The sequence below is a fragment of the Tenrec ecaudatus genome, chromosome 13, assembly GCF_050624435.1.
Source record: "Tenrec ecaudatus isolate mTenEca1 chromosome 13, mTenEca1.hap1, whole genome shotgun sequence".
In the NCBI taxonomy this organism is placed as follows: Eukaryota; Metazoa; Chordata; class Mammalia; order Afrosoricida; family Tenrecidae; genus Tenrec; species Tenrec ecaudatus.
Genome location: NC_134542.1, coordinates 8,295,618 through 8,309,887, shown reverse-complemented (window position 1 = coordinate 8,309,887; position 14,270 = coordinate 8,295,618). Strand labels below are relative to the sequence as shown.

General features: G+C 42.7%; 1 protein-coding gene across 8 annotated transcripts in view; it reads left to right on the top strand.

Moving 5' to 3' along the window:
* Positions 1–14,270, top strand: part of SP100 (SP100 nuclear antigen) — a 91,508-nt gene that overhangs the window by 25,622 nt on the left and 51,616 nt on the right. For 6 of the 8 annotated variants that reach the window (XM_075529044.1, XM_075529045.1, XM_075529047.1 and 3 more), the window contains 5 exons: positions 1,963–2,125; positions 3,174–3,342; positions 9,458–9,523; positions 11,275–11,337; positions 12,928–13,032. In XM_075529044.1, coding sequence (XP_075385159.1) covers positions 1,963–2,125; positions 3,174–3,342; positions 9,458–9,523; positions 11,275–11,337; positions 12,928–13,032 — 566 coding nt within the window. The remainder of the gene's footprint in view (positions 1–1,962; positions 2,126–3,173; positions 3,343–9,457; positions 9,524–11,274; positions 11,338–12,927; positions 13,033–14,270) is intronic. The other 2 variants (XM_075529041.1, XM_075529043.1) reach the window with 1 other exon arrangement.

Sequence of the window (14,270 nt, the reverse complement as noted above, 5' to 3'; positions counted from 1 at the left end):
CCTATGTGATCCAAGGATTATAGATGGTAAAATCCAAACCCAAATGAGGGAATGATAGCAGATCTTAAATTTTGAACACCTGGTTTCAGAAGGGTACATACAACAGTGAGAGCCAAAAATCTATTCGCAGGGTCCACACTTGGATTAAGTCTCCAGTAAAGGAGTCCTGGGGATGCAATGATAACAAGTTGGGCTGTGATCTGTATGGTCAGCAGTTCAAAACCACTGGGAGTGCCACAAGAGAAAGATTGGGCTTTCTACTCCCATAGAGTGACTGTCTCAGCAACCCACAGGAGGTCTCTGTGCGTCACCATTGACTCAATGGCAGCGAGTTGAGTTTGGAGTCCCCTCTGACCACAGCCTGGGGTTGTGAATAGACTTGCTTTCATGCGGTGCTCAGTGTTTCCGTTTTGTTTTTCTAATTTCACTTTCTGTGTTTTTCTGTGTCTGAAATCCAGAAGCTAGAGAGAAAGTGGCTGTATTGATGGTTTCTTGAGGGGGTTGGCAGGGAAGGTTGGGTAAAGGTGGAAAGCAGATGACAAGAGGGAAGTGATTTTTCTAAGGTTGATTGTGGAGATGATTGTGGCATTCGCTATGACACGGCATTTTCATGTACAAGAAGCCTAGAGACTCATTGCAGGAGATGTGCATAAAGTGCTCACAGCTCTGCTTAGAATAAAGGGGAACTGCAAAGAATGTAACTTCTAAAGCTAAGATATGGATAAAAATGTAGGATCTTCAGACCATGAAGCCCTACAATGAATTAAAATCAGTATTATATGGACATAGTTTCTACATACACATTGACCATATCCTATATATTATACAACATTATTAACCCCAAATATCTTGAACTAGCCTTGTTAAAATCATAGTTGCATCTCTGAGCCATGTATTTCAGTGATATCTAATGTGTTAGTCTGGTAGACTAGATTAACAAATTCATAGACACTCATAAGTGTATAAGAAAGACACTCATATGTGTGTGTATAATAATAATATATACAGGAGCAATGGAATATTGAGAAAACATCCCAACCAAGTCTAGATCAAGTCCATAATCCAATATTAGCCCATCTATCCAGTACCAATGAATAAATTGCTCTTCATACTCACGAAACACATGAAATGATGCTGAATACAGGAAGATCACAGGCCAGTGAATAGGAAGCCTTGTGGATTCAGTGGCATTGTAAGTATCTCAGTCTGGCAGGGGTCTCCACATGGCATTTCCAGCTCAGGGCACTAGCATGGTTTCGTGTGTCTTGTCAATAGTCTCTCAGGGAGTAAACCAAGAGAGAGTGTCTCCCGCCTCCAAGGAGGAATACAGGAGTTCCCAGAATATTCAGGAGAAGGTCTTGCCCACACAGAGGCCTCATTGTTGTGTGACTTGATTGACAGGCTAAATTCCACCCCTTCATTCTTAATTCTTAAATTGACAACAGATTATAAAACTACCACATTTAATAAGAAACTTTAATAATGTTAATTGACTTAAGTGCATTTGACAATCCAAAACACTTAGTTACTTATTATTTTATTGAGATTAGAAATATAATACAGAAAGTTGGAGAATGTTTACATACCTGTTAGCACAAATTTTATTTTGTCTCCACACAATTGTCTCTTTACTCAAAAGAACAGAGAATATTCCTGTAGCACTCAGAAGTTCATCTTAATAGTTATTGTTCAAAGACTTCAATTGTAACAATGTATCTTGTGTTAGAAAAACGGCATCTGTTCAACTATTTGTAATAGAGAAAAAAAATGTTTCAGTGAATTATCTAGGTCTTTTTGAAACACCAAGCTCTCTTCTATTATATCTTTAATTATTCCGTTTATCCTAGTCTCTAATCAAGACCATTTGTTTTATAGGTGAGTTCTTCATGTATAAACTTTTACGGCCTTTACAAGTGTCTTGGAAGCTAATGGCTGTTTTCATGTGGCATTGTTTTCCCCTAGGATGTCCATTCAAGATCAAAATTTAAATGACAGAGGGGTTTATGAAGCTATATTCAATCACTACCGGATGCACAAGGTGGAGATTTCACACGCAATCGACAGGACATTTCCTTTCCTCGAGACGCTCCGAGACCGTGGCCTCATCAGCAATAAATTGTTTACAGTGAGTGATGTTTCTAAACCCAGCCCAGCCTAAGCGACATCACGCTCTCCTAGTCCAGATCCAAACAACAGGACACACTAGCTGAGTGAGGGGCCACCAATGAGCGGGAGGAACGTGTTAAGTATTCCTGTAAATATCCCATAAGGAAAAGTGAGTGGGAAAAACGGGCATCACCAGACTTGCTCCTGCTTCCCGCTGAAGGTGGGGCATGCCTGTTGGAGGGGAGTGACTTGCGCAGGACATCGGCTGGGTCAGAAGCAAGTATGTTCCCTACATGGGTAATGTTGTGTAAGAATTCATGCAATGAAGGTGAAACTAAAATTAAAAATATAAATAAGAGAATTGGTCCAGAATTTCAGTCAGTGAGCATCCATTTAAAATGCTTAGATCTGAGAACCTTAAAACCCTCAGGAAATTGGTGTCTTGTAATTTGGGGAGCAGAGTCTTAGTATTTTTCTCGGCAGATTCCTCCTCCTGTGGTTTTTGGTTTCTTCTATCTTCTCTATCTCTCTCGCCCCCAATCATTTTTTTTTTCTATTCTCAGTCTGTAAATTTTAGCAGGAGTCCTGGAAGAAACAGAAAAGCATGTCTTCTCTTTGTTCTATGAGTATGCTTTCCCTTCGGTGAAGTTCATAATGGGAAGAGGCTGGCATCTGACTTCCCTGGGACCTTCTGCACCAATCAGTCCTAAGGGAAAGCTAGTGGTTGTCCAGACAACAGAAGGGCCACCCATCCCCTGCTAAGGCTCGTCCTAAACCATCGTGGCCAGGATCGTAAGCTACCCATCTTTTAACTTCGAACACACTTTTATGCTTCCAACTAGCTCCCTATCCCTAAGGTAAATCAGCGTGAGGAAATCAGATTCACAAACAAGTATTGTTTTAAGGAGGAAGGACTTATTTGTTGCATTTGTATACAGAAATTCTAAAACTTTCCACGAGAGTATGCCTTATCTTACAGAATACAATATCCATAAAGTTACTTCCTAGGGTTCATCTGTAATTTGAAAGTTCTGTATTTATATTTCCTTCATCCATTTTTTTTTAAGGATTGTCAAGAGTCTTGTAGAAACCTAGTCCCTGTAAAATCGGTGGTGTACAAGGTCCTTGAAAAACTGGAGAAGACATTTGACCTGCCACTTCTGGAAGCATTGTTCAGCGAGGTCAACTTGATGGAATACCCTGGCCTAAAAAATGTTTGCGAAGACTTCCGCAATGGTAATTAGTCACTCCTCTTTTAAGGTCCTGGTACATTTATTCATCTGTTTCCATTCATTGAGTTCCTACCATGTGCCAGCACTGAGCTGGACAGCAGGGACAAAATACTCAACAAGACATCTGTCATGAGGTTCCTTGTGGCTTGATCGCACACTGACAGCAGCTTTACTTAGAAGGACGTAGGACAGGAAGCAGCTCACCAGCAGGCCACCATCGCTGTTCCTCTCCACTAGGAGTCCTTGTGGACAACATCCCGGCTTCATTTGTGATGGTTTCGTTGTGGGTGCGGGATTCCCCTTGGCTGATGCTGCTCCTGCCTCAACCACCTGCTTCCCAGAAGCTGTTCAGCAGCTGGAGGTCATGGTCCACCCTGTCCATCAGTCCCTCACACCCATCGCCTCCTTGCAGAGAAGGTCCTTGACCTTTGTTGAAAAACCTACACACATGGCCTCCCTTCCCCTTTCTGTCCACTTCTTAGCTTCCACCTGGTCTGACCTGGATTTGCGCTCTCAACCTGGGCGTGACAAAGCACCTATGGCTCCCATGGTCTTTTCATCTTCATCTGCCCCAGGAGGTGCTCGGCCATCCTGCACTAGACTCCCTCCATCTTGCTCCCTGCTTTGGAGGGTTTTCTCCGCCTCCTTCCCGACAGCACCCTCCCTCTCCCCTGCCTTCCTTGAGTCCCCTCAGAGCTGAGGAAGTCTCACTCCCTTCCCACATTCTCTGGTTCACCATAAATGCAGGTATCCCGGACTGGGATTCTGGCTTCCTCTCATGGAAAGCCTCCCAGGACCTAGTCCTGGTATATCATGGGGCGCTTTCCAGCCTCAGAATGGTCACTTGCTATTGTAGTTTTCAGAGAATATCTTTCTTGTTGCGTGAAGAATGTCTTTTAGAAGGATCAGCATGAGTAGTCCCTATTGGTACGTTCAAGATGCCCCAAACATCCAACTCTTCCCCAATGCTGCACCACCACTTCATCTCTGCTATCAACTACCACTCCTCTCAGGATTCTGCCCCACATCTCAGGTTTGACATTCACTCCAATGTCTCAGAGAATACACAAGCCATCGAGGAAATGGCTCCGATATTTGTGGATGCTGGAAAGTCCAAACTCAGTAGTTTAGATGCCGGTCAAATGGAATCTATTCACTCCTTTGGTTGTAGGGGCTGATGAATCAGCAAGTCAAACGACAGGCTCTTGATTCACAAGCCTGAGAGACTGGCAGATTAGGCCCGATGACAGGCTCAAGTCCTGAGAACGTGAGTTCGTTTGGAGACAGATGCAGGATCCAAACCCAAAGAACAAAATTTGCCAAAGTGTAATTGCAGTTTCTAAGGTCTCACTTGGCACATCTACAGAGATGCAAAATGGCCAAAAGCCAAATAAGCAGCTTTTACTTAGCAGGTTGAGCAGAGGAGCACAGCAGAACTCACATGGCCAAGACGGCTCTCCAAGTCCAAGACCGAGGCTCTTCTAGTTACAGCGGGTCTCAACCTGTGGGTCACGACCCCTTTGGGGGTCAAACAACCCTTTTGCAGGAGTCACCCAGTTCATAGCAGTAGCAAAATGACAGTTATGAAGTAGCAACAAAAATAATTTTATAGTTGGGAGGTCATCACAACATGAGGAACTGTACAAAAGGATAGTGGCATTTTAGGAAGGTTGAGAACCACTGTTCTAGTAGGTTCTTCTAGGGTGTCTCATTGGTGTTTGTCAGGATTATTCAGCATAAGAATTAGACTTCTGCACATGCTCAGAAAGAGGAAGGTCACCAAAATGGTATTTACCTACATCTAGGGTCTTGATGGAGGCATAATTTTAGCTTCATGGTGTCAAAAAATTGAGGACACATTAGTGCTGGAAATCACATGATAGAATTTTGCAAAACCAATGACTTGTTCATAGCAAAACTGTTGTTCCAACCACACAATAAGCAAATATACACACAGACGTCTCCAGATGGAATACCAAGACCAAATTGGCTACATCTGTGGGAAGGGACACTGGAGAAGCTCAGTGTCAGCAGCTAAAACCAGACCAGGGGCCGACGATGGAACAGACCCCCAGTGGCTCATATGTAAGTTCAGTTTGAAGCTGAAGAAAATTCAAACAAGCCCACAAGAGCCAAAATAAGAATAGATTTGACTCTTCAAACGCTAATGACAGATGTATTGGACAGGGTTCTCTAGAGAGACAAACCAGATTGCTAGTAATTATATATAAATATATTTATAAAGATAGATGTATAATTCAAGAAACGAACCGTTAAATAATATACAGATAGATAATACAAGAAATTAACAGTTAAATTATAAAGCAGTGAGACACTAGCAGTCCTTCAAGACTTGAGAGCTGCCAGTTGCCAGTCCCCTTCTCTAGAGAGAGCTGGGCTATATATATCCAGGCAGCAAACAGCAAAGCAGGTCCCCAACTGTCATCAACTGTCAGTCCCCAGCTCCAGAGATGAACATTCCAATCGTGTGGGCTTAAAGGGACCTCAACTTACAGTGACACAGACCACAGGCTAGGCATCCCACAGGTAGTGTACCCCTTTAAACTGAGGCACAGAACAACCAAGGTGAGGCTCACCGAGCCATTTATCCCTCTGCCCTTCAGTCAGTCCTACTTGTGTTTATCGGCCAGGCTGGCACAATAAATTATAGCAACAGAAGACTTAATGAACTGTGGGAGGACATCAAAAACATCATTCATGAAGAAAGCAAAGAGTCACTAGAAATACAGGAAGAAAATAAAGATCAAAGTGTATGTCAAAAGAGACTTTGGAAACTTGCTTTTAGTTTGCCATGGAGTGGAAAATTAAAGAACTGATGAAGTCAAAGAGCTGAATAGAACCTCTCAAAGGGCAGCTAGAAAAGACAAAGCCAAATATTATAACGAGATGTGCAAGGACCTAGAATTAGAAAACCAGAAGGTACTATTTGAACTCTAGGATACCTGAAACTGCAAGAACTCAAGAAAAAAATTCAAGCCTAAATTGGAATCTTGAAAGATTCTAACGCAAAATATTGAGTGATGCAGGAAACATCAAAAGTAGATGGAAAGACTACACAGAAGCACTTTACCAAAATGAAGTGGTTGACATCCCACTGTTTGAAGAGCTAGCAATGGTGCTGAAGGAAGAAGTTCAAGCGGCACTGAATGCATTAACCAAAAACGAGGCTCCGGGAATTGATAGAATGACCAGTGAAATATTTCAACAAGCTGAGGAAACACTGAAGGCGCTTGTCTATGCCAGGAAATTTGGAAGACTTGGCCAACTGACTGGAGGAAGGTCTATATTTGTAACTCTTCCAAAGAAAAGTGACCCAACAGAATTCTCTAATTGTATAACAATACCATTGCTATCACATGAAAATAAAATGTTGTTGAAGATCATCCAAAAATGTTTGAAGCAGTATATTGATAGGGAGCTTCCAGAGGTTCAAACAGGATTCAGAAGAGGGGAAGGAGCAAGGGGTATTATTGCTGATGGCAGATGAATCTTGGCTGAAAGCAGAGAGTACCAGAAAGAAGTTTACTTGTGTTGCATTGACTGTGCAAAGACATGTGACTGTGTGTATCATAACAAACTATGGACATCCTTAAGAAGAATGGGGGTCCCAGAACACCTCATTATGCTCATTCAGAACTTGTACATGGATCAAGAGACAGTTATGCAAACAGCACAAAGGAAGACTGGTTTAAAATTAGGAAAGGTGTGTGTCGGGGTTGTATCCTCTCACCATACTTATTCAGGTGGATGCTGAGCAAATCACTGGAGAAGATGGTTTATATGAAGAATTATGTGACAACAAGATTGGAGGAAGGCTAATTAACAACCTATCATATGCAGATAACACAACCTTGCTTGCTGAAAGTGAGGAGGACTTGAAGCACTGGCTGATGAAGGTCAAGGATTGCAGCCTTCAGCATGGACTACAACTCACTGTAAAGAAAATCAGAATCCTCACAACTGGCCCAATAACTAACATCATGATCAATGGGAAAAGGTTGAAGTTGTCAAGGATTTTAACTTGCTTGGATGCATAATCAGTGCTCATGGAAGCAACAGTCAAGAGATCAAATGACACGTTGCATTAGGTAAATCTGCTGCACAGACCTCTTTAGAGAAGTGAAAAGCAAGGCTATTTCTTTGAGGGCTATGGAGAGCATGACCCAAGCCACAGCCTTTCAGTGGCTTCATATGTATGTCAGAGTTGGACACTGAATAGAGAAGACGAAGAAAAATGGATGCCATTGAAGTGTGGTGCCGGAGAAGAATATTGAAAGTACCATGGACTGCCAGAAGGACACACAAATCTGCCTGGGAAGTGCGGCCAGAGTGCTCCTTAGAGGCCAGGATGACGAGATGTCATGTCACAAACTTTGGACATATTGTCAAAAGAGATCAGTCCCTGGAGAAGGACACGATGTTTGGTGAAGTAGAAGGCAATGAAAAATAGGAAGGCCTTCAAGGAGATGGACTGGTACCGTGGCTGCAGGAATGGGCTCAAATATAAGCACAGGTGTGAGGATGGCACGGGACCAGGCAGTGATCCGTTCAATTATGCATAAGGTCACTAAGGATTGGAACCGACTGTAGGGCACCTAACAACCACAACTTGAGCCACACCCGCTACTAAAGTGGGAATTCAAGATACGCCCTATATTAATCCTACCTCATAAGCATAGCAGACTACTCACTCCAAAAATCCCATAACCATAAGCCGAGAGACTAATATTTCTGATACATCACATACTGGAGGATGATGGCTAGAAGGGCAAGTAAAGCACTCCCTACACGGAGCCTTCACTCCTTGAATTTCTGCCACTCCTACGTAAGGTTTGGCGGCTGTTGTGGTGGTTTTTAAAATCCGTATCAAAGTCATTTCAAACTGGCTACCAGTTAGATAATCAGAAACCTTTGATATAACAGTCCGTGAAAACAGCATGCAACCGAGAAAAAACACAGATAACTCTGGGAAAGCAGTGGTTGAAAACGTCCATGTTTCTAGAAAAAAGTGGGGTGTGTGTGTGTGTGTGTGTGTGTGTGTGTGTGTGTGTGTGTGTGTTTCAAGCAAATGATACATACGCCCTAGTACAATTAAGCCCACATCCCCCTCTTTTCTAGACTCATTTTTCCCCAACAGTCTTATTGGCACGTAGTTTACATATCTTACAATTCAATAGTTCAGTCATTCAGTCACATCGAGGAGAATTGTACAATCGTTACCACATCACTTTTTGAGCATCCCCACCCATCCCCATGGTTAAATCGCCTTTAAAATGGGTTATGCATTCACATCCATTCTAGTGCTTCCTCCTCCCTCCCATCTTCGTTATTTACTCCCAAAATCCCCTTTCCCTCCCTATCACCCACCCAGCATTCCCTATATCCCCTTGAATCTGTTATTAGCAGTATGCATCCACACCTCCGGTTCTTCACAGCTGGGAGACCAAACAGAAAACAATAAACAAGAAATCGCGCTAAGATGTTAAGGATAAAATCTTAATAATACAAAGGCAAAAATACAAATAATACACAAGAAGGAAAAGACCCCCATCAAAATTCAAAAATCCAGGGAAGAGATGTCTGTCATAGAATACGGAAGCGATACATACACCCAGAACAAATTCAGGTCGCATCCATAAGGTAGTCAACTGGCCAAGTATCAAGTTTGATCCAGCATGATCAAAATTACGATGGTCTAGAATAATTTTAAATGTATGTTTTATGGATTCATTGCTACACAATTTAAGCCCTGTACCTGGGCAATCCTTATTTTTTGTTTCTTAAAACACATGGTACGTCTATTATTTAATTTTATGTATTTCCCTGCTATCTAATAATTTTTAATGTGAACCAATAATGAATGCAATAGTCCCAGTACTCTTTTATTCTTAAATCCTGGGGCAGGTTTCTGTGTAGAAAGCCAAAGAATCCCTGTTGGGATATCCTCCTGGATATCACAGTGGATGAGGAGAGAGGCTTAGGTCACATGAAACACTGTAAGTTCTGAGTGGCCCAAAGACTGGAAGATCCAAGACTTGTGATTAGGAGATGCTGTCTCTTCTGGAGATCTCTAAATTCCCTTTTCTTCCTCTTGTTAGTTGTTCGGGGCTTTTTTAATTGCCAAGAAAGTGAGGAATCTGGAAGCCAACCAAGGCTGGAGCAAGGTAATTCTAACTGGATAAAAGATGCTTTCTTGTCTATTATGAGAGAAAGAATGCAAGAGACCTGGGGACCTAGTTGTGGAGTGGAGATGCTGACCCAGGAATGAGATGCTGAAGGACATGGAGAAGGCAGGGAGTTCTGGGGTTCCTAACCAGATGTGGAGCCCCTGAGCTGTTGGCCCAACAACCGAGATGAAGGAAGAGGAACCCAAATGCCACAATCAACCCAGATTTAATGTGAATATTTGGAATACATTATGATTTAGAAAGAACAGTAGATAGCTGCGAAATGTCAACAATTATGACTCATGGTCACCATCCAGGAGGGGATCCTTGGTGATAGCAGAAAGGGCACCATTTAAATGTGGGGGTGCTGCTTTCAGAGCAGGAAAGGTCCAGAGGAAAGACAATCATGTAGACAATGAAGGAAGTGGCCGAGCTATGTGCAGAGGGATGTGGCCACTTTGAGAAAGAGAAAGAATGGAGGAGAGGTGAAATGGGGTAAAGAGCAATAATCAAGAAGCCAAACAGCCAGCAACTCACCTTTGTTGAATATTTACTCTTTGTTGATTGTGGATTCAGCGTTCATCGCTGCACTTCAAGGTTAGATAAAGAAACTGAAATCTAGAGAGACTGTGTATGTGATTTATCAATAAAACCTATTGTCTTCAAGTCTATTTCAGCTCATGGTGACCCTGTGAGACAGAGTGGGCTGCTTCATCGTTTCTAAGGCTATAAATCTTTATAGAAGCAGATTTCCATATGTTTCTCCCACATAGCAGCCGGTGGGTTCAAACCACTGACCTCTCAGTTAGGATCAAAGAACTTAACCACTACACTACCAGGGTCCCTTCTGTATATGATTGTCCTGAGGTGAAGAGAACAAGGACTAATCCAGTCATTCTAAACCTAGAGCTTGCATTCCTAACACTACACTGCTACTTCACTCACTCATGCAACCACTGCCATGGAGTTGATGCCAACTCATAGCCACCCTATGGGACAGGGTGAATTTCTGAGACTGGAATTTCTGTGAATTTCTGAGACTGTGAATTTCTGAGACTGGAACTCTTTACAGGAGTAGAAAGTCCTGTCTTTCTCCCAAGGAGCAGGTGGTGGTTTTGAACTACTGACCTTGTAATTAGCAGCTAAACTCACAGCCACTATGCCACCAGGGCTCCTGGATGCACTACTATTTAGTCTAGTGGAAAAGACAGATATATAAAACAAAAATGGGGAAATTTTTGTAAGGCGATAAAGATACACGAAAAACGATACAGTAAGAGCAGGAGAAGGCAGAGGAGGACCAGACACTGATATCCTGATGGCAAGTCCGAGGAAAGAGAGGGTGTGGGAGGGCGCTGGGAAAGGCAACAGAACGTTGTAGGAACTAAGAAGGTTAGGTCACTAGGTAGGGGAAGCTCTTGGGGCAGAGTCAGGTCCACTGTAGCAAGGGTGTCAGGATAAGACAATATCCCAAGGAGGACATTTGGGGAAGCTGACCTGGCAAAGCCCTCAGCCTGTGTTCATTGGACTCAGTCTCCCCATTCAAGGGGCTGGATTCTGATAGCAAGGGTCAGGTAGGAACCACCAGGTCCAATGGGATTTGTATTGGCTAAAGTAGGGGACTTTGAACTCCTGTTCTTTAAAGACAAAGAAAAAAAATGGATTGAGTTAGAATGATGAAATTCTTATGTCAACATCTGAAATTAACTGCTGCTTCTGCCCTTCCACCCCTCCCCCCATGCCCCCAGGAAATGGCGAAAACGTTCATGAAAGCCTACCCTGGTTGTATGCAGATTCCGCACCTGATGTTGGTCTGTTCCTCTGGACTATTCTGCAGTTCTTGGTTGTACCTGTCCCATTGTGGAATGCTCTAGGAGTTGTCTCTTTCGCTACTGATTGCCCTGATTTTTCTTTGCATCTGCAAATTCTCCAAGTTCTGGAGAAGCAGTGTTTATCCTTATGTTGCTATGGGAGATGACTGCTTCCCTAACTTCTCAAACATGCCTGCTGTGAATCTCGATGGCTTGGGGGGATCTGAGCTTTCTCCAGGTGCAATTTACTAGCTGCAAACTTTGCTGTCTCTGTCTTGCTTGAGTCTGACAACAACTTTGATGCTTTGACATTCTATCCCTGGGGGCCAGTGCTGGAGTCATGGAGCTGGTGAGCAAGGAACTGATGTGAGAGTCCTTTGAAAACTCACTTTTATTTAAAGAAGAAATGAACGCTCAAAAAGTATTTTCAAATGCCAAGTACATGAATCCTCTTCTCAGCTGCTCAATGACTAGAGCAGACAGTGGGCACAGGAAGGGTGAATGGATAGGATGGTCATTAATAATGAACAGAGGAAGCGGGGTGAAGTGTGTGAGGGTGGGGGACAGGAGATTCTACATAACTCGCAGTGTGTTCAAGGGGCAACCTCACTTGGAATCTGGGAGCATCCTCGTGATGGACAGAGGGTGCTCAACTTTCACCTGAGACCCAAATAATGCATCAATAGGATAATAAACCACCAACCAAGTGTCCAAAAGCCAAATCCATCAAGGAAAGCTTACTGCGACATGCGAAGGTGGACTAAGAGCTGTGTCTCAGACTCAGGACCCCAAACATGAGAACCCTCAAGAGCTAAGATGGTGGCGGAAAAGAATGCACTAGGGCCCACCTTCTATATTGAAACTTTTCTAATTATTTTAAGTCATACTTTAAATAAATTATTTTATTTAGAACAATCTCATTAAATGAAAAGAAACACTAAACTGTATTGGAAAAATATATCTAACCATTGAAATATTATTGAGATGAGTGGGAACAGTTAGGGTGGGAAGACAAAATTGATCATGAGCAGAAGAGAGAGTGTGTACTGGTCCCGGACTTGTATGTCTTTGTATTTATTCCTTGGTTATCTCTTACCTTGACCTTGACCCCAACAGGCCACCTTCCCTTGCTATCTGGCTTCCTGTTTTGCTCCTGCAATGGGAGACACTAGCTCTAGATAGGAGTATTGGAGGAAAGAAGAAATCAGGATATTTCCCCCGTCACTTCCTGCCACAAACAGCTGTTCTTGCAGGAGCTGCATCTCCTCCATGGCTCTACCTCCTACCACGCACACCAGCCATGGTTCCAGTTTCCACCTACCTGGTGACCACCTGGCCTCTGGGGTCCTTGCTGCAGCTTTCTGTTGACCCTTCTCTAACCTGCTGCCCTCTCTCATGTGGACTTCTCAGCTTGGCCTTCCCCTGGGTTTCCAACGCCCTGTATTAAATGATTTCTGCTCTAAGTGTTTAGATTTTTTTATGCTTTCCTGTTGGGCCCCATTTAACACGGGGAGCAAATAACTTATGACCCAAAATGTACTTTAAATACAACTCCACCTGACTACAAACTCTCAGACTCTGTTTCTGAAGCAGAGCAGATCAATGAAGAGAGAAGAGATCCCACCAGTGGTGTAAACGATGCAACAGGAAGTCAGCAAGACAACAGCGCATGTACCGAAGAATCTGATCCTGTAGGTAAGACTGTGGCTGTGTTTTCATGGGTGTGAGGCCAGGATGCAATCATGTACGTGCAAGGAGACAACTACCGTATATACTCGAATATAAGCTGGCCCGAGTATAAGCTAAGGTTCCTAATTATTACTTGGGAAACCAGAAAAACTGATTGACTCTAGTATAAGCCTAGGGTGGTAAGTACAGAAGCTATTGGTGAGTTTCAATAATCAAAACAAATGAAAATAAAATTACTAAAAATTGAGACATCAGTGGGGCAATGTATTTAAATATTTATTTTAAATAAAAAAGAACAATAAGTCATTTAACATTAGTAAAGCAGCACAGTAAGTGGAAAATAGGTTCAACAAAAGCAATAAGGTATCAACCATGATACCTTAAGAGTACCATTCCCTGAGCTCAATCAGCAACCAAGCTAAAATGTAAAGAGTTAAAATCCTTCAAAACTGGATTCGTCATCATCATCCATATCCCAATGCAGAGCTTCAGCTGGTGTGAGGTCATCATAGACGCTGTCCTCACTGAGATCACCTTCATCACCATCACTGCTGTCATTTTCATACAAAGCGCAGTCTTCACTGCCATCCATGGCATTACTAATGCTACGTTTCTGGAAGGCACGTCGCCCCATGTCTTCTGGAATGTCTTCCCATGCATCTTCAACCCACTTTGCTATTAATTCTATGTCAGGCTTCATGAGATTTCCTCCTTTTGTTAGACGGGCTTGACCAGAGGACATCCATTCATGCCACATCCTTCATACATGGTCTTTAAAAGACTTATTCAAAGATACATCCAGAGGCTGTGGTACAGATGTAAGCCCATCTGGAATGGCTAAAGTAACTTTACTATATTTTGCCAATTTTTTTTATGTCATCTGATAGGTGGGCTCTGACGATATACCAAATAAGTAACGGTGGCTTTTTCTTTAAGGCTGCTCCTGGTCGTTGGTTCCAAATTTCTTCCAGCCATTTTTTTGTTCCGTCTTCATCCACCCAGCCTTTAACATGTGCACACACAGTAACCCTTGGTGAGAAATTGATCTTTTTAGGGCAAGGTCTTTATTTTTAAAATAATGACAGGATACAGCTTAGTTCCATTAGCCAAACATGATAGAACAACTGTAAAGTGTTCGTTTTGTTTTTCCATTTCCTGTGGTTTTGAAAAAAATGCTTTTTTCTCCTAAACTTGCCACAGTTCTGTTGCTTGGAAGATCAAAAGCCATGGCAGTTTCATCCATA